The following is a 21,653-nucleotide window of genomic DNA, read 5'->3' as shown; positions in this document are numbered from 1 at the left end:
CATCCACAACACATCCAAATTTTTGAGCAGGGGTTACATTTCCTGTAAGAAAAATCAATATTCTGCCATCACTGTTTTTTCAGTGTTTTAGAGAGGATGACATTGAGTCTGTTAGTAGGAATCAAATTTTCAGGTATGGTTAAAACTGAGAAGGCTTTGGTTGCTATTTTTGAGCAGGAGGGGAAATTTAGTTCCCCTGCCCCACTTGTTTGTATCAAAAGGAAACCATTATGTATCAGCATCATCAGACTGCAAAAAGTACATTTTTTTTCTAAAGATCCTTAAGTTTGTCATTAACTTTATCATCCAAAGCTGCTTGGAGGCTCATTGGAATCCAGCAATGCCAACCAGGTCAATGCTCACTCCCTTGGTCAGGAGCTTTGCCACGGTTCCTTTGCTGGTGCAGTCCAAAATTCCCCAGGTCCCTTTGTCACTTAGCTTGGTCACAGCAGCTGCTGCTCACTGCTGCCTCTGGAGCCTTGGCTTTCCCATGGGTCATCTGGGGATGGGCATTTCTCCCCAGCTATTTCTATGATTACAGGGAAGCTACAAACAGGAAAATAATTTTTTATAAATAAAAGAGTTGTTTTGTCTCCAGGGCTGCATCACTGCGTGTTGAACTGTAGTACTGTACAGTAAATATAATTTTAGTTTAGAACTGCTCTCTGTTTTTAGGGACAAATTTCTGTTTAATGTGGTAGTGAATTCAGTTCTCAAATACAGAGATACAACCTTTGTCAGATTCCATTTCTTTTTCTTTCTTCCATAGCCCTTAAACCTTTCCCCATCTTGCTAAAACTATGGCATTTGTCCAATTAAATTTTATTTCCTCTAGTGGACCAGATCTAACACTACTATTTCCAGAGCTCCTTAGCAATATTCTCCAGATCCATATTTTTATTAATTAGCCTTTTTATGGCCTTTTAGGTAATTTTCAGTTGTGGGGACAATATTTCTATTTGAATGCATTTGATGCAAGTTTCTGAGGCAGTATTTACAGAACAGTATGGGCCAGTTATTTAGGTTATAATAGTTGACTGGATTGCAAATTTAGACCAGACCTAGTGTTTTACTTACTGTTTTACTGAAACACAAATATATAATAAAATTATCACCTTCTCAGAAGCTACTTATATTTTTAATCCTGTCAAGTAAATAATCTCGTTAGTTCTTGAACAGGACATCTTATATTGCAAAATAAACATGAACCAGTTAAAAACTTCATTAAACTTCTAAGAGCTTATTTTAATGCCTTTTACTGGATGTAGGAAATTTCCAAAGGTATTTGGTGCCCTTTGCTTTCCATCTTGCTTACATTCTGGGAAAATCAAAGAGCTAGGAATTTATCACCATAATTACACAAAGTATCTTGAACAGAAGTCTCTTGTTCACATAAACAGAAGCACTAGTTAATAAAAGTTAACTTTTCTGAATCTCTGAGGACTCACTGTGATATTCTTAAAGGCAATTATTCTGTAAATATTACCGTAAACACAAATTTTAAAGACATTTTAAAGCCATCTTCCCCAGTTGTGCTTTTTTACATAAATAAATTTTGTGTTACTCATTCTGAGTCTTTTCAGTCTGGCACCTAAAGGACTTGGGAACCTTGAAAGCTGCAGCCACAAGCACTGGCCCAAGCCCACAATTTACTTTTGTGTAGAGAGCAGAACTACAGAGAACAGTAAACTTGTACCTGCCTCTTTTTTATTATTTCCAGGTTAAGAAAAGTGAAGGCAAACGAGTGCTCCATAATGTACCTGGCAGAACTTTAAACCTTGTTATTCACATTTAAAATTTGAAACCTAATTCTTGTGTAGGAGAAGGTACTTGAGATAGTTCTGTCACTCTTGGAGGGAAGCACTGGCTGTTTAGAGAATGTTTCACTTTTAATTCAGGGGAATATTAATTTCTAGCTCTGTTAATAGTGTTAAATGAGAAGAGCTGATGGGTCCATTTAGTCTGAAACAGACTCTGAACTCTTGAGATGTGCTGACTTAAAACAGCAGCAGCATCACTGGAGAAAGAACTTCAGGAGCAGCAGAAGTCCCACAAGAAAAAATGCCCTAATGGAATTAATAATTAAATATTTCACAAATGTATTTAAAAAGCAAAAGCAGCAAGCCTAAGCTACTGAAATAAGAACAAGCTGTGCTGTTTCGTGACACTGTCTTGGAAGTTTTATAAGCTCTTGTAAAAAATAAAGAAGAACTTCTATAGTGCCCTGAACATTTCTGTAGAAAAACTCAATTCCTAAAGAAGGACTGAGCCAACATCAGTCAGTGCAAAGGCTGCTGGAAAGAGCATTGGCACATTTCATGCTAAAATCACCTGCACAAATGGGGTTACTGATAACATAGGATGAAGAGGCAGGTAGACTTCTCTAGACTTTAATTTTTTTTGGTATAAATAAGTTCTTTGCTGTTTTAATTAAACTGGCATAAATACCAGAGGCCAGTGGTTGGACACAACTATCAAATTTCATCTGAAGATTCCTATAAAGCACAAAGGGAAGCAGAGCTGTTGAGGGGTGAGTGGGATTTTGTATAAGCTTAGGTTTAAAAGTTTACAATGATGGTTTGCAGTGCACACCTTTTTTTTCTTTAACATAGATGGCCGAGTAGAACCAGGCCACTATTTAAGCACATCAAATAAACCTGCTCTGAATAAATGATTCATTTGCTATTTGGCAAACATAATTTACTGAATGTCTAATAAAGCTTGAAGTTAGCACTTCTTTACACAAAATAAAACACACTTTATTCATTTTGTGTGTTTGTACTTCATATTCACTGGGGATAAAAGGCATCAAAACTGAAAATGCTCTAAACATCCCTAAAATGCTTTGTCAATTTGCCTCACCTATGGCTATGGGTGACAAACTGCAGGGACAAGTCATTCAACACCTTCCTCTTTCAGTTCCTGAGGTTTTTGCTGTAATTGCCAGCAAGAATGTGAAATTGCCAGTCCTGGAGGTGCTGGATTTTGTGGTGTGAATGATCATGGGCAGCAGCCTGGACTGAGGCCAAAGAAACAGTTTCATGTTTACAGCCATGAGTCTTCCAAGGGCAAGAGCCTGTGATTGCTCTTGGCCTGGGTGAGGTTTAAACAGACAAACTCCATGTGGACAACTCAATACCTGATTAATTCCTGACCATCCTGGTCAGTAAAGTGGTTTTCTAAAATGTATTTCCTGGTTTTCAAGCGAGCTTCAATAAAGGGTTTAGAAATAGTCTACGCTGGTGATGCAGGGAGAGGACTATTACAGGCTTATCATTTATTCTTCCACAGAGATGGGTTCCTGGCATATTGAAAACTTTCAAAGGATGAAATGGATTGGTTTGGCAGATCCAAAGAGCCTGAATTAATCCCCTGGTTAGAGCATCTGAACACTGCTGATGTGGAACAGCACAACCAGCAATGCAAAGGTATGTCTGTTCTGACTGAACACAGAGAGTCCATGATTTCATATTTTTTTTCAGGCCCTTGAGCTCCTTCATTTAAATTACCTGCAGTGTCAATTAGTGGTAATTAAGACAGAGATGGAGTGATGGATTTGATGCAATCTAATGCATTTTAAGAAATTAGTCTTAAAAGCGAGCATCTGGTGTTCTGTGGTAATTACCAGGATAGTCCTTCTAAATATTAGATATTTAAAAACTAGGAGTGATAAATGTTATGTACCATCAGTTTTAGCCATTTAATATCACTCAGTGTATTACTGCCCATGTGTACCTGTGCATTTGAGAAGGGGACTCATCACACCTGCCCATTGTAAGTAATTAACTTTAAAGTTACTCATTTTCTTATTGAATAAAATGATTCCTCAAAGCTACAATCTACTCTTCCCTCAGGTGGTGCATAAAGTGGTATTTCATACACTCCTGAAGTTGCTGTGTAGGACAGAGAGGGCAGAAAAGCCAAGATCTCCCCAGTGAGGGCAGCCCTTGGAGGAGCTCTGCCTGCAGGATGCTCAGAGAGGCCAGGCTGGTGCTGGGGGCAGCTCCTGGTGCTCCCTCCCTGCTCCATGGCAGCCCCTGTCCATCCATCAGGCCTTTACTGCCCTTTGGAACAGGGCTCAGGTGTGGAACAGGGCTCAGGTGTGCTCTCTTCTCTCCAGGACATCCATCCTGATGCAAGCACTTATGGACACCCCTTTTCTTCTGCCATGGGAATGGTTTAACAGGGCATTGCAGCCACAGGGAATGGAAGGAAAAGCTCCTCAGCCCTTCCAGTGATCCATGTGTGTACTGGGGTAGTACAAGCTGCAAGTCTGAGTTTGCCCTTGTGTGTATAATGTTTGGAACAAGGGAATTCATTTTCATCTTCTATATGTTGTATGACTTAATGCAATTCAGCTGAGGATAGAGCCCCTAATTGGTTAAGAATTCATAAATAAATACAGTGATTCAGAGAAAAAGTAATTAGGGATCAAGATGGAATTTAGAAAGGCTGTCTCAGGATATAGACTGAAATTCTCTGTATACAACTGGAGCACTATTTAAATTAGTAAAAAAGGAAAGAGACCAGATTTCTCCTAAGGATAGTAAATATCAGTAACTTCAATGTGTGAAAAGCTGCTTCACACAATTCCATGCTGAAAATACTGATTTTCTGCCATTCCTTTAGTTACTTTTATTTTTTTTCAGCCATGTGAATTAAAATTTAATTTCCATTGCATTATTTTGGATAGCAATCCCAAGTATGAAAAAGTTAGATATGTCTGTACTCCAGATTTCTTTTCTAAGTTCATCAGTTGGGAAAAAAAATACATAAAATCAAATTCAAGTGCAGTGTTTGCAAGATAACCCACACACTGGGATGACTTTCTTTGGCTTTTAGGGCTAAACACTTACCTCTGGGGTCAGTGCATTGTTCTCTGAAGTCTGACTCGACAGCAAAATATGTGTGAAACCATCTTCTTTCCGGACTACAATGTCCCTGAAGCGACAGTTACTTTCATTTTGTCGCACGCTGTATCTCAGTCTCTTATCGAAGACATAATCTTTCTCTCCATCAAGTTTCCTTTTCACAGTGCTGTGTAGATTCAAGCTTCCATTGGCCAGAGAAGAACCTTGCACATGGAAAAAATTGAAGTATAATTACCTCTATACCATCAAAGAAATGGAGTGATACTGTCTATTAGCTCCAATGAAAATAAATAAATATAAAATAACAGGAAAAAATAAATTAAAAAAATGTGCCTGGCTAGTCAAATGTGGCCTCAAGCCATTGTTCTTATTCTGTACTCCAACGTGCAGAACTTTTTGTTCTCTGATCAGACAACCTCTAGACCCAAGGAACTGATGCCATTTTGGAGAGTATCCAGCAGTAGGGAAAAAAGAGAACTGTGAGACAAAAGATATAATTCCTCCTTAAAAACAAGTAAAAGCAATAGTAAGTCAGTTTTAAAAGACAGTTTATTCTGACTTGCTCTGTGTATGAACTGCAAACCATTCCTTTGCTGATGATTACAGTGTTTCTGTAATAGGCAATAGATGATGACTGGTAACAGTGCTGAGCGGGGGTGTTGAAGGAGCTTTATAAGGTTTATATATAATAACAGTTTTCTAATTACAGGTATTTCACTCTACTGCCATTAAAAATAAAGCAGAGACAGGTCGTTGAGGGACAGAGATTAAAGTCACTGGTTTTTGTTTATATAGATACCAGCCCACAATGCACCATTTTTAAGAAAGGCCAAGAAAGAGCTGAATGAAAACACCTTTGTTTGCTCTGTTCTTTACTCCTGCCAAAGCTGACCTGTTCCAGCTCCTGGTTTCAAATAGCCAGGAATTTTTAAAGAGCAGATGACATGAATATTAGAATACAGGTTTAAATTTTATCGTTTAAGTGACCACCATCCAATTAAAAATGCTCTGCTGGAATAGAATTGAACAGTGAATTCATGACAGATGCCTCTCAACCAAAATCACTTACCCTCATTTTGGATTAGCTATGTTTCAGCCTGATGCTTACGTAGGTAACTGATCTGTCTGACACCTCAGAGTTGGCAGTGGCCTGTGGAATTGTTCACAGTGTGTGAAATCCTGTATGTGCACTGCAGTTAGGAGATGGGATGTGGAAACACAGCCCGTGCTCAGCGGTGTGTGACAGGGTCTCATGTGGTGTGTGCATGTGGGTACTCACACATCTACACACAGGGAGCCACCTTGGTGCAGCAGCCTCTTCAGTCAATCAGGAAGCTCTTTTTTGTTGTTGAATTAAGAGATACCATCTAAAGCATTGCCTGGGTTATACTGAATAGAGGATTTGCCTGGTGCAATACAAACATGGCCAGATTCCATTAAATCATCACTTTAAAAAAATCATTTGAAACCAAAAGAGTTGGAAATTTGTTTTCTTGACAAAAAGTGTCTACAAGTGTAGAAATTGCCATGTGCTTGAACTTTAAAAGCTATGAATAATTTCCTATGGCACTTTTCTTCTTTTTCCTAAGGTTGTTTTTTGATATGAATTCTTACAACAGAAATCAACTTGTGAAATTACTAATAGAACGCCCATGTCATTGGGAATAATGTACTGAAACAAATTAACCCTTTGACTGAGGAGGCTATTAAATATTGCATTTTTATTTAGTCACTGTTTAACCAGCAATAAGTTACTGAATTGTGGTGATTTCAAACTCACAAAAAAGTGTAAAGAACTTACAAAATCAGAGGCACAAATGCCCATTGAATGGAAGGTGTGTCAGACAAACTGTAGTGTTGAAGATTATGCTACATCTATTTTAAATACAGATGATGAGAGAATAGTAAAAGATTAATTCACTCAGATAATCCAGCTCAACAAAAAGCCTCACAGTAATTTTTTTGGTTTGTTTTATTCTTTTTTATGTATTCAGTTTGTAAATGAATGTATGATGTAAGAAACTATAGATCTTATCACAGTATTTTAACTATCTGGATGCTAGCTGAAAGAGTTTTAATCAGAGGAAATATCTAAATTCAATATGAGAGAAACATAAATGAAAAAGTGCCATTTCCAAAAGTGGATCATTAACAGAACAATATATAGTGAGTAGCTGCTTGTTTCCATGTCTCCAGTGCATCCCTGTAATCCTGTTTAATCCGATAAACTGGAGAAAATGATCAGCACACTCTAAAGACAGCACTGATGTGGAAGCAGGCCAATTTAGCACGTCTGCTCTGTGGAGGTGGTGGAGCTCCTGAAAGTCTGCTCTGGAGCCACTGGAGCACTGGGATTGTCCCTGCAGGAGGGTCAATAGCCAGCACCTGCTCAGTGCACACAAGGGGAGCAGCACCTGAGTATGTCAAGGTGAAAAATGACTGTGACAGGCAAAAAGAGACATTCAAAGACTCAAAGCAATTTATACTGCACATGAAACAAATTAAGGATGTCACCAATTAACTAAAGAAGCTTTAGATACATCTAAGTGTGGTTTTCTGGCTTAATAGTGAGTATTTGATGCTCAGTCTAAGTACAAAAAGAAAACAGAATAGGAGAAAATGCTCTTTACTGGGAGTTTAATCTAATTATTACTTTGTGTTTAATCAGCAGTAGAACTTGTGAAATACCTAAGCCAACATTTATATAAGAAGCTTCAATATTTTTTAAGGGAACCTAAGATGTTCCCAGACCACTGCTGCATGCATAATCCTTCTCCAAGAATGGCAGTAAAAGAGGGCAGTAAAGGATGCTATTTAAGGAGAAAATGCAAGCTTGGTTGCCTTCTGCAGTCCTTTCCCATAGTATCATCCCTAAGTGTTGTATAGAAATATGAGAAGGCTCATCCCTCCTGCTTCCTTCAGTGTTTGCTTGTGGACCTTTTCATGGATTTCTCTAATCCCCTTCTGAGCCTGTTGATGCTGTCTGTCTCCACAGCTTCCTGTGGTATGAGTTTGAGAAGTTGGGTAGCCACTACACAGAGAAGAATTTTCTTTCATCTGTGCTTTTATCTGATGTTCCACCAGTTTCAGTGAGTGGTCCCTAGTTCTGCTATCAAGGGATTTCAGGAGCAACAGCTCTGCATTTAGTATATGTGAGGCCTTGATGATTTTGTAAACTTTGATCGTGCTGCCCCTCAGCCAGCCCCTCTCCCAGCCTCTTTTATTCCTGTAATCCTCTTCAGTTTAGCTGCCCATCCCTGCATCTTCTACAGTACTGCACCACTGTCAAAGGGTTTGAGACTGGGGTTCCATTCTACCAGGCACTGCAGAAAACACATTAGAAATTGATATTCTAAAAGGCTGAGGCAGACAAAGAGTGGAAGAACGTGAGGAAAGATCGCACTGACTCTCAGTGCTTTGGGGGACCTGGAGCTCCACATCTCCTTCCACTGCTTCTGCCCACTGCTGGAGGACACCTCAAGCCCCTGTTATTTTCAGATGCATATTTTCTGAGTGTTTCATCAGAGCCAGTTTAATGGTGCAGTCCCTGTGCCACTACCCTCCACAGCAACCCCACTACTGGTAAGCGCAATCACACCACGAATTGGCCTGGAGATCTGCTCTGGCTGAAAACTCACCCTGCAAAACTGGTTAATTTTCAAACAGATGCTGTTCACCTTGTAGCCTCAAGAGTATTAAAACTGGTGCAGAGGGAGGGATGGGAATAACAATCAGAGTGTCATGGGAAGGAGAGCTGGGCTGCTGCTTTTATTAGCAGTATGCATTTATGCTGAATGGAAAGGATGATGGAGCTGAGGCTTTAATTTTTCTAGGTGAAATAAGCCATGCTCCCTCACTCTCCCTGGAAAAGCAGCTTGGCATTCCTCAGTCTTCCCAATAGCCTTTAACTGCCTCTTTTCTGTCTTTCTTGTGGGTAATGGTTAATACTGTACATACGTAAAAGCTGTGTTCTGTTGATAATTTACTAATAATTTCAGACTTCTCCAGCTAAGGGAGCATCTGTAAGATATCTAAAAGCAATGAGTTTTTATCCAAACTGAGAGAGCATGCACGTTTGCTTGTCTTTTACTGCCAGTATTCTTTCAGAAGAAATAAAACAGAATAAGCTAAAAAACCAAGAGGAAGCAGTGACTAAGTCACAGAGAGTATTTAAATCAAGGGCACCCTGAGACTACAAAGATTTTTGTAATGGAGAAAAACAGTGGTTAGTGATACATGACAGGCAGAAATTCTTCAGCAGATGGTACAGAGAAAGAGCAATGTAGAAAAAGGAAAGAGAAAATTAAAAGGAGATGTTTTTTGATGCTGTCAAGAAACTTGACAAAACAGTAACTCTCAATTACAATATCTGGAGAGAAACAGAAATGTGATAACAGAAGACAACAAATATCATCAGAAAGACCACTACTATTAGCTCCTGGGAGCATCAATGGATGCTGTTCACAGAATTTTTCAATATTTTCCAATTTGCAGACCCTTAAATAGCTGTCAGTAAAGATGATTATGCTCTCCTTATGGCAGGATGTGTAGAAAGTAGAAGACAGTTTTTGGTATTAAAGATCTGTCCCCACTTCCACAAGGTCCCAGGCCTCCACTGGGACATTTTGTGCACACACCTGTAGGTACACACTCATCCTTCTGAGGTAAAGAGCTTCCTGATGGGAGTTTGTCTAGAGGCTGAAGAAGAAACACTTGTACCCAAGTGGATTTATACACTAAACCAAAGAGACTGGTGGACATTCATTTAAGGAGTCATCAAAAGCTGGTTTTCAAATAGCTGTTATTTGTTTGAACAGAACTGGCATGGACAGACAAACAAAATAGCTATTATTTGATTACTTCTAGTTTAGATATTACTGTCTATATTGCTTGGTTCAATGCACTGGTGGTTAAACATTATTATAATATGAAACAATACTGGTTGAGGTTGGTGGGGTTTGGAGACCTTCAAGCATAGGCCCACACTGGTAGCAGAGCTGGGCCTACAGCCAGGTTTTCAAATTGAAGGGAATTTTTGACTTTTCCAAATCTAGGCTTCATCTCATGACAAACCTTAAATTTCTATACATATTTTCTGTGCAGTCTTACACTTAACTGTGAAATGAATCTGACATTCATTTGGGTTCCATACAGGCAATCTCAAAGCTGACATAAATGTCTGCTCCCTTGGAGTCTGAACAGGGCTGCCCAGGAGCCACAGCTTCTGGGAGCTAAACCAGGTCCTCCAGGCTCCCTCTTTGTTCCACATCTAGTGCCTGGGAGCCCTGCGAGCGCTGATGGAGCACGCCAGGCTTTCAACTTCCAGACTCAGTGGCAGACTGCCTGAAACCTCTGGCATAGCTGGCTGCCTCCAAGCTAAACGTGGGAGTCCTGCCAAGCAGGCTGCCACACTGCTCCTGCTCCCTAGGGACACAGCCTTAGGACCTTGGCTCAGATTTGGAGAAAGTTTTGAAATGCAAGAAGTTTGGAATGAAATTTCAGTTATTCAACAAACTGGGCATTTTTCTCTGAAACTTTCTTAATTTGTAATTTGTAAAATTTCAGCCTGGTTTTAGTGTGGGTTTCTGTGATAATAATGGGACACAGGGCAGAATCACACTGGTATCCTCTGTGTGAGTGTGAATACTGAGGGAGTTCAGGAAATTGTTGGACTTGGTGAAGAGTAGTGTAAGTTACTTCCACTTGATATTTCAGACACTGTATCAGGAGAGGCGGCTTCTCTCAAGCTTGCAGGGCATTATTAAGAAAAAAACTAGTGATTTGACTTTGACCCTTCTTCACCAATTTCTGTCTGCTATTACTCAGGCAGTCTCATCTCTGCTCTTTGTGGTCTTCTCCACTCTGCATGTGCTGGGTATCCCACAGCAGGACTCGAGGGATTTCTGACCTTGGCAGAGCTGCTGAGTATGGGCTTTTCAGAAAAGAACCAGGCAGAGATTTAAAGATCTCTTCCTTTTGCCTTCAGAGTGCAAGGGGAACAAAATACAGAACACAAGTGATGGATTTGGAGAGCACAAAGGCTGTCATAAAGAACTGCTTGAAAGGAGCTGCAGAGATCAGCTCTTGGGCCAGGAGAGAACACCTGGCTGCTCAGGCAAAGCAGCTTTCCACTGAATGAGAGCTGTCTGCCAGAGATTATTCAGTCAGGGGTGATGGAGGCCATTCCTTAGCTCTTGTGGGGACAAAGGAGAGGCTCATTTGACCTTACAGTTCTTCGTGACCCTTCAGTTCTTCATTAAACAAAAATTTTTAAAATATGGGAATTAATGCATTTCAAAGATAGATTTTGTATCAGAACTTCTCCACTAATAACATAAAATAAATTATTAGAAAAACTTAATTAGAAACTGTTGGAAAAACACCAAAACTTTATATATATCTGTAATTAGATATGTAAATTTTTTAAAGAAGCAGGTAACATTTTAAGCATTCTTACATGAGCTCAAACTCCTCAAAATGCAAAAGCCAACATACATTTTTAAGTGATTTAACTTCAAATTTCATTGGCATAATCAGGAATACTTATGCATTTAAATCTGACCATGCACTTTTCTGGTTTGGGAGTTGTTAATAGCATATTTGATGCCTGGTTTGAAAGATTCCAGTAGCTATCACATATAGCCAGTAAGACTGGGCAAGGTCAGTTCTCCTTCCCAAATCAAGGAGCATTTGCCAGGTTGCCAGTAGGGTGGAAAATGGAAAGCAGGGTGATATAATTTATGTTGACTTCTGAAAAGTTTTTGGCAGGGCAATTCACCAGAAGCTGTTAAGGAAATGAGTACTATCATGGGCTATAGAAAGTAGCTAATAAAAATAAATAATTGGAACAAATGGTTACTTTTCATCATGTCAAGTTGGCTGTCCCAAGGACCTGAAGGAGGATTAGTTTATTTAATGTATGTATTAATGAGCTGGGAAGAGAAATATGAGAGGAAAAGTTGAAGGCAATACAAGATAAGTAGAGTGAAAACTAGGAAAGATTTTGAAGAGCTTCACTGAATCAAAATAAAAAGGTGAATTGGCAACAGTAAAGCAGATTAAATGCATAGTGAAAGGGATCATACATAAAGCTGTGTTCTAAATTAACTGTAACAAGGAAGGAAAAAAACCCCAAGAGCAACTGTGGATCAGTCAATGAAAACCTTTATGCAGTGTGTAAGAGCAGAAAAAATAATTCTCCAAAGGTTCTATCATCACTGTATCAGTAAGCAGTGGGAAATCATTTGGAACAGCTCCTGCTGTTTTTAAAAGGTATTAAAACCACCTCCCACACCAATGGCACAAGAAGATACTCAAAACTCTCAGGAATCAGTAAAGCCTTCCAGGAGGTAGGAAGGCTGAAAAGGCTGGGGCTGCCTACTGACTGACAGGGCATCCTCCACTTCATCCCTTCATAGAGGCTATTCAATGAAAGTAAAGGTCAACTCCCCTCCAACAAAATCCCAAATCCCAAATCCTGATTAAATAAAATGTGCATCTTATTGTTAGCTCCTGGAAATTACTGTCACAAAACACCACTGAGGCTGTAAATTTGGTAGGATTAAAAACAAACAAACAAACCATAAGGATTGGACACATATAGATAATGAGAAGCTATTTAATTTCCATTAAGTTGAATAGTTTTTGTAGAGAATATAAACCTTATTCCTTGAGAACTAAGCCAGTCAGTAAATATGAGGATTAGGGAGACATTTCCCCTATATCTTCTTGTTCACTTCAAGACTGTTTGTACCTTCCTCTAAAGTGTGTCTTAAGACTTTTATGTGTCCAGTCACTGTCAGACACAAGGACCTGGCTGTTCTGAGTGCTCCTGACTATGACAAGCATTATTGCTGAGAACTTGAATCTTATTCAGCCACACTTTCCAGGGCACTTTAGCAAGAGTGGTATTAATTCAAAAATAATTCTGGTTTCTCTAGACCACTGGGTTTGAGCACACCTAACTGAGTAGTGATTTGTTATGTGGTGATACACAAACCCAAAGTTGCAGCATTACACGTATCTCAGTTATCATTCCTACTCCATGCCCTGTCCTCACTTCCCATAGGGATTTACACTACAAATCTCGTGACAGAGCCCACACTGCTTCCATCACTCTGTGGGAAAGGGAAAGAGAGAAGCCAACTGATAAAAAAAAGTGTATAATATGTAGGGAAAGTGTGGAACTTGTTTGTGTGCTTCTCACCATATCACTTGTGTGACAACAGTTTTTCCACGAGTGGGCCCTGTTTGCAGTTGCTGCAATTAACACCCCCTCCCGCACAGAGGAGTTGTTTAAATCACATACCAATTCCATTCACAACAGGGGAATTGTTACTGACTTCCAACACGCTGGGCAAGTTTTGTTCTCCTTCGTGATCATTTAAATCCACGTTTTGCTGCTGTGAGCCATTCCCAAAATGTCTAGAATCTTTCTCATGGCTGCCATCTCCATTCTGCAGACCATTATGTGGCTTTTTCAGTGGCATAATCTGTAAACCGCTGGGAGTAGTTCGGTAAGTCACAGTTTTAGCAGCCCTGTCATTTGCAGATCCTGGCTTTGCTGCATATCCTCGTTTCTGTTTTTGATGAGATGGATTAATTCTCTTCCTTTTGTGTGTTGATCCTTTGGACTTCCCAGATTCAGAAGGTCTGTGTGATATTTTCTCAACAGACGACCCTCGGCTCTCCCGCAGTAATTTCGGTGCGCTGCCCTGTTTCCCATGCCTGGATCTCTTCTCTCTGGTAACGTGTAGTCTGTTGAACTCATCAATAAATTCCTCACAATGGAGTAGGTGGTGTTCAGGTTCCCAGGTGTCTTCATTGCTCCCATAGCCTTTCCACCTAATGAGATATTCCCATTTGCCCTTCTTGTTCTTCCTTTTGTCTACAATCCTCTCTACCTAAAAGGAAAAACCAAAACTGTATTAGAAAGAGTTCCCATGAACAGTACAGGAGTGAAACTCAGTACCCCAGAGCCCCAGTGACAGCAAGGCCATTCTGAAAACTTTGAAAGAGACATAAGCACATCCTCAAATCTAATCTGGACACTAGCAATAGCTCCAGTGTGAAGAAACAAGACAGAGATCATTAAAGAAAGCACAATTTCTTTGAAAATCTGGTTGCAAAATGAGACTGCTGCTTTGCATTCCTCAGCTACCTCTTATTTCAGAGTCCAGCGAAGTGGTTTTTGTTGCTGATCATTCTCCTGAATCCACACATGTATTTTGTCCCTAGAAGCTGCCCCAGTCTTTGCGTATTGAAACTACCTTGAACAGAGAACTGATCACACCAAATTGCAGTATTTTACACCAAAGATCTTATTTGCAGTAGTGTACATCCACTTTGTTGCTTCCAACTTACACAAATTTGTATTTTTAGGAATTCAATATTTGAGTAAATACACAAAATTTTTGAATGCACCAATTACAAAATAAAATAGCAAAGGGCATTAAGGCAGGATTCTTATGTTGAAGGAATGAATTTTATCAGCCTGTGCTGGAGAATGTCATTGTCAGGAACATTTCTACACCAAGGGCTAATGGACTGTATTGGCTTGCACCCTAAATGTGAATTAACTTCATCATTATACTGTGGAACCTGGATGCTGGTCAAGCCTCAGCTAGAGGGAGAATTCAGAGGAAAATCCAAACACACCAGTGGCAGCAAGTTGGGATTAAACTGCACCAAGTGAAATTCAGACCAAGTCATTGAGAAAAATGTTGTAATGGCAGTAGGAATTAAGTGTTGGAATAATACTTGGTAATGTGGGGAAAGTAGGGAGGGCTTTTAGAACAAACAGTTTTTGTTACATATAGCTGTCATGAAAAGTCAATGCTGGAACAGCAGTTTTGATAAGGAAAATTTCAAAGACTCTCATAGTTTGTTTTTTTTCATTCTTTAATTTTTAAATTTTGTTTTTAATATATGGTTTCTGAAGGATAAAGATCCCACTGATGAAAAAAAAATCATTATCATTAACCCAAAGTAGTATTGTTAATTTAGAAGAATAAATAAATGGATAGATCATAGCAGCTTTCACTGCTCCTCAATGAAAAATCATTTCATGTGAAGAACAACAGTGGAATCTGTAAGGAGAATTTAACCTTGAAGAAGGGCAATCACAGCAGTGTAAGTAATTGTTCATTTTAGGTCCCTTGTTAAAGCAAACCAATGGATTAATTCTGTCTGTTCACTGGCTGGAACTGTATGTTCATAGAAATCTTGGTGGGTTCCCCAAAGGGGTCTAAATGTAATTAGCAACTAAACATTATACTTCTATCTCAGTTCATTTACATGGGAACAGTGCTAAGATATCTGTATCCAAGTCATAGTGGACACCTTCCTCCATCTCCAGGGCCCCCACTGCAGCATCTCAAACAGCTCCTTCCTGTGCTCTGCCTTATCAAATATCTACACAGAACCACCTCAGAAGCAAAGCAAGGCATCCTCTTTACTCTGAATTTAGCACAGTCCCCTTCAGGACTGCTCAGAGAGGTGAAACAATTAACTGAAGCTCAGCCTAGGCAAGTTTGAGATAATTTGTCTGAAAAGAGGAAAAAGCCTTCACAAAATGAATGAACATTTTTTTTTCCTCATGTGGAATGTGTGGCTTTCAATTGTCAAACTAATAGCAGACTTATTATGATCTTGTTGACTTTATAGAGAGCAGCTGTCCAAATTAGCCTTGGCTTTAAAATACTTTCATCTTCCTATCAGGGACTAGCCAGAAAAACTGTACATTGAACCACGGAACTCTGTGTGGGCTGCCTATGGATTTGTTACCTTAATTACTGCAGCTTGCTATAGCAAGAAGCAAAACACATACATGTATGTCCTGGGGAAAAAATTAAATTGCTGCTAAACTTGGTAGACCACAGCTATCAGTAGTGGAGAGTCTGAGTTACTGCTTCTCTGTCTGTACCAGATAAAGTACATGCATTCCCCTCCCTTTAATTAGATTGAGGACTTTGCACTTGGAACACAAACTGTGTCAGTTTGGTGCTACTTGAGAGTTACTTGTCTTTTTTTTTGAGGGATTGCACCAGCTTTGTTCCCCAACTTGCTCACTGAAGGAAGAACCTCAGAAAGACAGGACAAATACCTTTTTTTGGGATCACATACAAAAACCATCTCTCCACCCTCATCTTTTTGCACTTGTGCACGTATCTTTAAGTACACAGATTTCTTATTTTCCCATTATTGCTCCATGTGAAGCGGTTTTGTGGAGGGTGTTGTTTAATATGGAACACACTCAAGTATTTTGGTGATGAGGCATCCTGCATTTCAATTAGGAGGATAAAAGGAGAAAATATGACTAGTCTTTGTTCCTGGGAAATAAAATAATGGCAATGGAGGATGTGATTAACCACTTAAACAGGGAGAAGGGAGAATAAAAGTAGTCATGAAATTGGGTCAAATTTAATAAATAGTTTCTGAAAAAAAGTTCAGAAAGCAAATATATTTGGGTAAGCATTTCATTACAGCATTTTCAGAACAAAACTGCCAATGTTCAAATTTAACTAACTAAAATAAAGACTAAATAAACTGAAGACAAAATGTTTTGCTTCTGATCAGCCCTCTTTTCAGTTATTGTTTTGCTGGGGAGAAAATGAAAAAAATGTGGTATAATCCAAAATTAGTTTGTTTTCCTTGATTTTTTTAGTTCAACCATAATACCCAGTGGCTTGACAAATGATGCATTAAAAGTCTGAGTAGGTATTTTCCTGTCCTCATTAATGCCTCATTGTTCACTAAATGCATCTGAGGGTAGCATCAAATATACTTGACCTCTCAACATGGTCCCTTTTCTATCACAGGGCTTTAAGTTCTTCAGTAATATTTATCCCCTTTAGGTGCCACTGGGAAGTGCTTCAGGGGAGGCATAAATATCAGGGTTTTAGCCACACCTGCTACTGTCTGTCTCATTTTCCTTCTATCTACAGTCCACAGTAACAACAAACATCACTACTTTGTTTTTTTTAATGATGTGTATTTGCTTTAACAGGTACTATGTGAAATAATAATCCTTCTGTATTTACTTAAGGTTGCGCAAATCATATCAGTTCTCTTAATGAGAAATAATTCTGTGACAGCTAGTGATTAACAGAAATAATACTTTAAATCCTCCCCTAGAATAAGCAATACATCTTTCTGAGAATATGCAGGAAATATCTAGGGCTTCAGTGTCTGATTTTCCATTTCCCCCCTCAGTTCCATCTTTAATCAGAACTGAGTAACATGTTCCCAAAAGTGACCCTGGCAGTTACAGTTGCCAAATCCATGATTTCACTATATTTGCTTTGGAAAACTAAGGAGTTAAATTTAATAAAAGTGCAATGACTACAAACAAACCTTGTAGAGGTACCACAGTTAAAAGATTGCTAGAAAAGTAATGTACCATCACTTCCCTGGATTCTCTCTCCCTGCCCCCGCTGGCTAATTCTGGATGAACTGAGGTCCTGATATCTTACCATATAAATACTTTTAAAGAGAACAAGTAGAATAAGAACATGGCATCTGTGCAAATGCATTTGCAACACGCTTTTTAGCTTCCAAGTAGCCTTAAACCTAGCTCTATACCCAGCTGTACAAACTAGGATGAAAGTCATAAATAAAAAGCCTTTAAAATATATCTGCATTCTATACTTCATGTGAAATAAAATAACACATTAGTGGATTAAAGTACATCTATCTAGAGATTCATAAACTTAAGTGTTTTGCTTAAATATGCAGAGTACAACAACCCCACCACCCTTCCTTCAAAGAAAATTCTGTGTTAAAATCATTTAACCACACAATGTTATTGGTTGCTTATCAAAAAAATTAAATCTAGGCTAAGTTAAAAAATGATAATTCCTATGGAGTTATTTCTACAGCTGTAACTATAAAGTCAAAGCACAGCATACTCATCTCAGTTCACAGCTCTCAAGAACATAAATAAAAATCCTTGTGCTCCCAGAAAACACCTTCTGGAAGATCAGTAAACTTCTAGAAACATTTGGAAGGTTGCATATCTACTTGGTGATTTCCAAAATAAATACATGTCATCTCCTCTTGCCATGCACATCCATGTAAGCAATTTAGACTGTAATCACTGGTGTTCAGATGGTCTCTGTTAGTGAACTCTTCAGAGCATCAGAGCAACTGCATGACAGACACTAGAAAAACTGCCTTTCATTACTATGATTACAGGACTTGTACTGGTTTATGTGGGTTTTTTCATTGGAGGTCTTTGTCCCATGTTGTGCCTGAGGGTGTTGGAAGGGTATTTGAAGAAAATGCCAAAGAAGGAAAGGCAGCAAGATTTCTGAGAGAGATAAAGGCCATCTGATTCAACATGTTTGTCTTTAAAAATGCAGTATTGCCCTACCTTCCCCCTTTTCGTTACCTTTGCTTTGAGAAATACTCTATCTCATTAGCAGTAAATCTTTTGCTTTCTTGCCTTTGTAACTTATTTTTGTTTTTTCTTCTATTTGTATTTGATTTCACAAAATCTGGTAATTGGAGCATTTGTTCCAGATGTACAAAAATTATGGCAACATATCTTCTGAAGCAGCCAGTATTCATGTCAGAAAAATAACAGTGGAATGGCTGCTGGGACTCACTTCAGAATCTGACCCATGGAGCAGGTCCAGCTATGAAACCCCTTCAGTACTAAATTTGTGTTGTTACCTGGAAGGCCACAATGAAAGTTAAAGGGCTAGATATTCTTAAAAACAAAAGGGAAGCCATTCTTCATCAGAATTACTCTTAGGCAAAACATCAAACGACAACTTCCCAGGAAAATCCGTGAACACCCCATTAATCTGAAAAGACATTGCTTTTTATTTAGTTTTTCTTTTTTCTTTTTTTTTTCTTTTTAAGCATTTCTGTTTTCCAATTTTCTTAGAATCAGAAGAGATCTTAAAACTTAGTAAGGGATTCCTGGGACTTCTGCATTTTCACTTGGAAAAGCCTATCAGCCTGGTATGGAAACCACTGGTATGGAAACCCCTGCATTGGGTATATGTGTCCTTCAACACAGATATGGGAAGACTCACAACAGAACAAATAAATGCTGTGAGATCCCCTGCTGCTCCCTGTCCTGCACCTGTGATGCTCCCCTCCTCAGAGACAGTAACACTGCAGAGGTGTCCTGCTGTGAGATTCCCTGGTTGGGGTTTAGATGGAAAACCAGGAGTGCAATGCCATCAGTTGTATTTACAGCAGTGGTGCAGCTGTTAGAAGTTACTGCTCAATGTGGTGTTTTCACATCCCTCTTTTCTGGGCCCAACACTTTGCTGCTCAAGTACACTTTGTAAATTACCTTCCCTGAGCAACATTTGTGTAAGGGACATTCTGGCAGAGGGAGTTTCCCTTCATTAGGAGCAGAGATCCAATCTGAGGGCCTGAACCAACCACAGCTTCCATGAACACTCATATCTTCAGTGACCTTATACCAGCTTTCTGGGAAGTCTCATCTTTCTGTGAAATTCAGTCTCACTGAAACTGAAATTCTGGTATTGTCTCTCTTGTTCTTTTCTGACTCTCTTCACATGTGTCCTAGTGCTGCATCTCCACTCCCACACTGGGGCCCTGCTTCCCCCTTGGTCCCATCTGGCCCTGCTGCTCACTCTCTACCAACAGGACCCATTTTCATAACCCTGTCCTCTCATGTGTTGTTTCCAAAAGACATTTCCTGGTCAGAACTTAAGAGTGCTCAAATCTCTCAGTCTGTTAAAGCCATTTCCATCTCCCGCTATAAATTTAATTATGTAATCTACATCACTTTCTTGTCTTAGGATATTGAAGCATATGTGTATAAGCTACACCTGTGGGGGAAGTGCCACAATTATTGTGGGTTTTGGAGCAAAAAGGAATAAGAATATACACAACAGTGTTGCACTGGAGGGAAGGGGGTTTTTGTACAAACTAATACCAACCTAGAACAGGAAACTTGACAGATGACACAGGAATCAGAGACTTTTTGGTCAACCAGTGTAGTCCCAGTCATTGTAGTCATTCCATCATACAGACCCGTTCATACTGGACATGTTTGTGAGACAGAACATATTTCTGTCCAGGCCTATTGCTCATAGGTTGCCCAGCAAACAGCTGCTCCTTCCTAAATGCATTAATTTTGTTTAAAATGTTTTAGGCTTTCATTTGGAAAGCAAGCATGTTGTCAAAGTTGCAAAAGAAGTGAATGAAAAAATCTTTTATAGCAGCAGATTAAGGTAATCTTGAGAATATTCTTTATATAGAGGAAGAACAGGAGGTTTTCCTTTGTAATCCAAGAGTGCATCCATGCCATCAAAAATTATTATGCAATATGGGGGAGACCTCTTTGGATCTGTTCCTCCATAAAAGCTTTAAATCCTTTTCACTTACAGGCATTATCATCACATACAACATTTTGGAAATCCAAAAAATATGGGGATTTCTGTTTATTTTAAAGCACATTTTATTTATCAAATCTGTTTTCTTTTGTACAATAAATCAGTTTGTTATTGTATTTCAGTGATAATTGTTGAAAAGAAAGCAAGAAGCAGGACATCCCAAATTCTTGGTGTTCTTTATGCTAAAAAGTGGTCAGTTCTGAACACATCCACAAGAAACTTGCTGGCACAACTAATTTCTGCCAAATTCAGTGGGATTCTCCAGTTTTCTACTATCTGAGAGCGTGTATGTGGGAAATGTGTGTGTTTATCAGCAAAGAAGGGCTCAGCACAACTTAGTATGGTTCTGAATCTGCCTATACTTCCTTTAAGTACTACAAGTCAGCACAGTTATTCCCTATTTACTTACGTGCAAGTAAAATCTAAGTAGGAATCCCTGGGATTTAAGCCATGAAGATTTTAGTTTTTTTTTTTTATTTTAAAACAAGTTTATAGGAATAGGAGCATGACCTGAAGAGACTTCTAAGCAAACCAGTGTTTATATGAACAGATCACTGTTCTCTCAGTAGAACTGCTTGGAATTTGTTAAAAATACTCATGTTTCCAAACAGATTTTGAAATGTGTTAAGTAATACTTAAAAAATAAAAATATTACTATCACTAAAGGTGCTCTTCAACATTAAAGCAACTCCAGAAATGCAGGAAGCAATTATTAATTTACATGAAAATTTTACCTGAAATCATTAGAAAAAGATTAATGCTGTTTTCTTTTATATTCATTGGCAGTTTTTTCTTCTCTAACTTGTTCAGTTATGGCTTTTTTTGGTGTTTTTTGTACAGTTTACACAGTATTTTTCTTCACCATATGGGCTTCATTCAGATTCAACTCAAGGCCAGGACTTCAGTTCAACACTTTTACATCCATCCCAAAGCTTAGTCAGAAGTGAAGATTCCACATTAAAAAAACACAAAGGTTTAGCTATAATACAGCATAAACAAATATTTAAACTATTTGCTGTGCTGCCACTCAGTGAGTCATTGCTTTCCAAATGCTACTGGTACGACTGTCATAAAAAAACCCACATGTTCCTGTGGGGTAGGTAGAAAAATATTTTCTTAGCCCTTTTACAGCAAAGTGGTAAACTTGAGCACAGAGATGTGAAAGGCTTGGCTTTGGGAAGCCCTGCTTCACTACATGTGTCTATAGGTGCTGAGGATTTGGGATTTCAGATGTTCAGAGAGGATTTACCAACTGAACAGGGAGGAATGCATAGGTGACATGGCAAAGAGACTGGGCTACAAGGGGACACTGGTCTGTCCTGGATTAAAGGGCTCAAAGTGGATTGTACAGCGATATCTAAAGCAGGGTAATGCAATAGTTTTGCAGAGATTTTCAAGGATT

General features: G+C 39.0%; 1 protein-coding gene across 1 annotated transcript in view; it reads right to left on the bottom strand.

Annotated features, from left to right (window-relative positions):
- Nucleotides 1-21,653, bottom strand: part of CDYL2 (chromodomain Y like 2) — a 60,115-nt gene that overhangs the window by 14,262 nt on the left and 24,200 nt on the right. The window contains exons 2-3 of the mRNA XM_041400917.1: nt 13,180-13,774; nt 4,857-5,074 (exon numbers count right to left, since the gene is read on the bottom strand). Coding sequence (XP_041256851.1) covers nt 4,857-5,074; nt 13,180-13,774 — 813 coding nt within the window. The remainder of the gene's footprint in view (nt 1-4,856; nt 5,075-13,179; nt 13,775-21,653) is intronic.

The sequence above is a fragment of the Onychostruthus taczanowskii genome, unplaced genomic scaffold (genome assembly GCF_017590055.1).
Source record: "Onychostruthus taczanowskii isolate IOZ18803 unplaced genomic scaffold, ASM1759005v1 scaffold18, whole genome shotgun sequence".
Lineage (NCBI taxonomy): Eukaryota > Metazoa > Chordata > Aves > Passeriformes > Passeridae > Onychostruthus > Onychostruthus taczanowskii.
The sequence above is the reverse complement of the archived record's forward strand: the minus strand, read 5'-3'. Positions and strand labels throughout refer to the sequence as shown.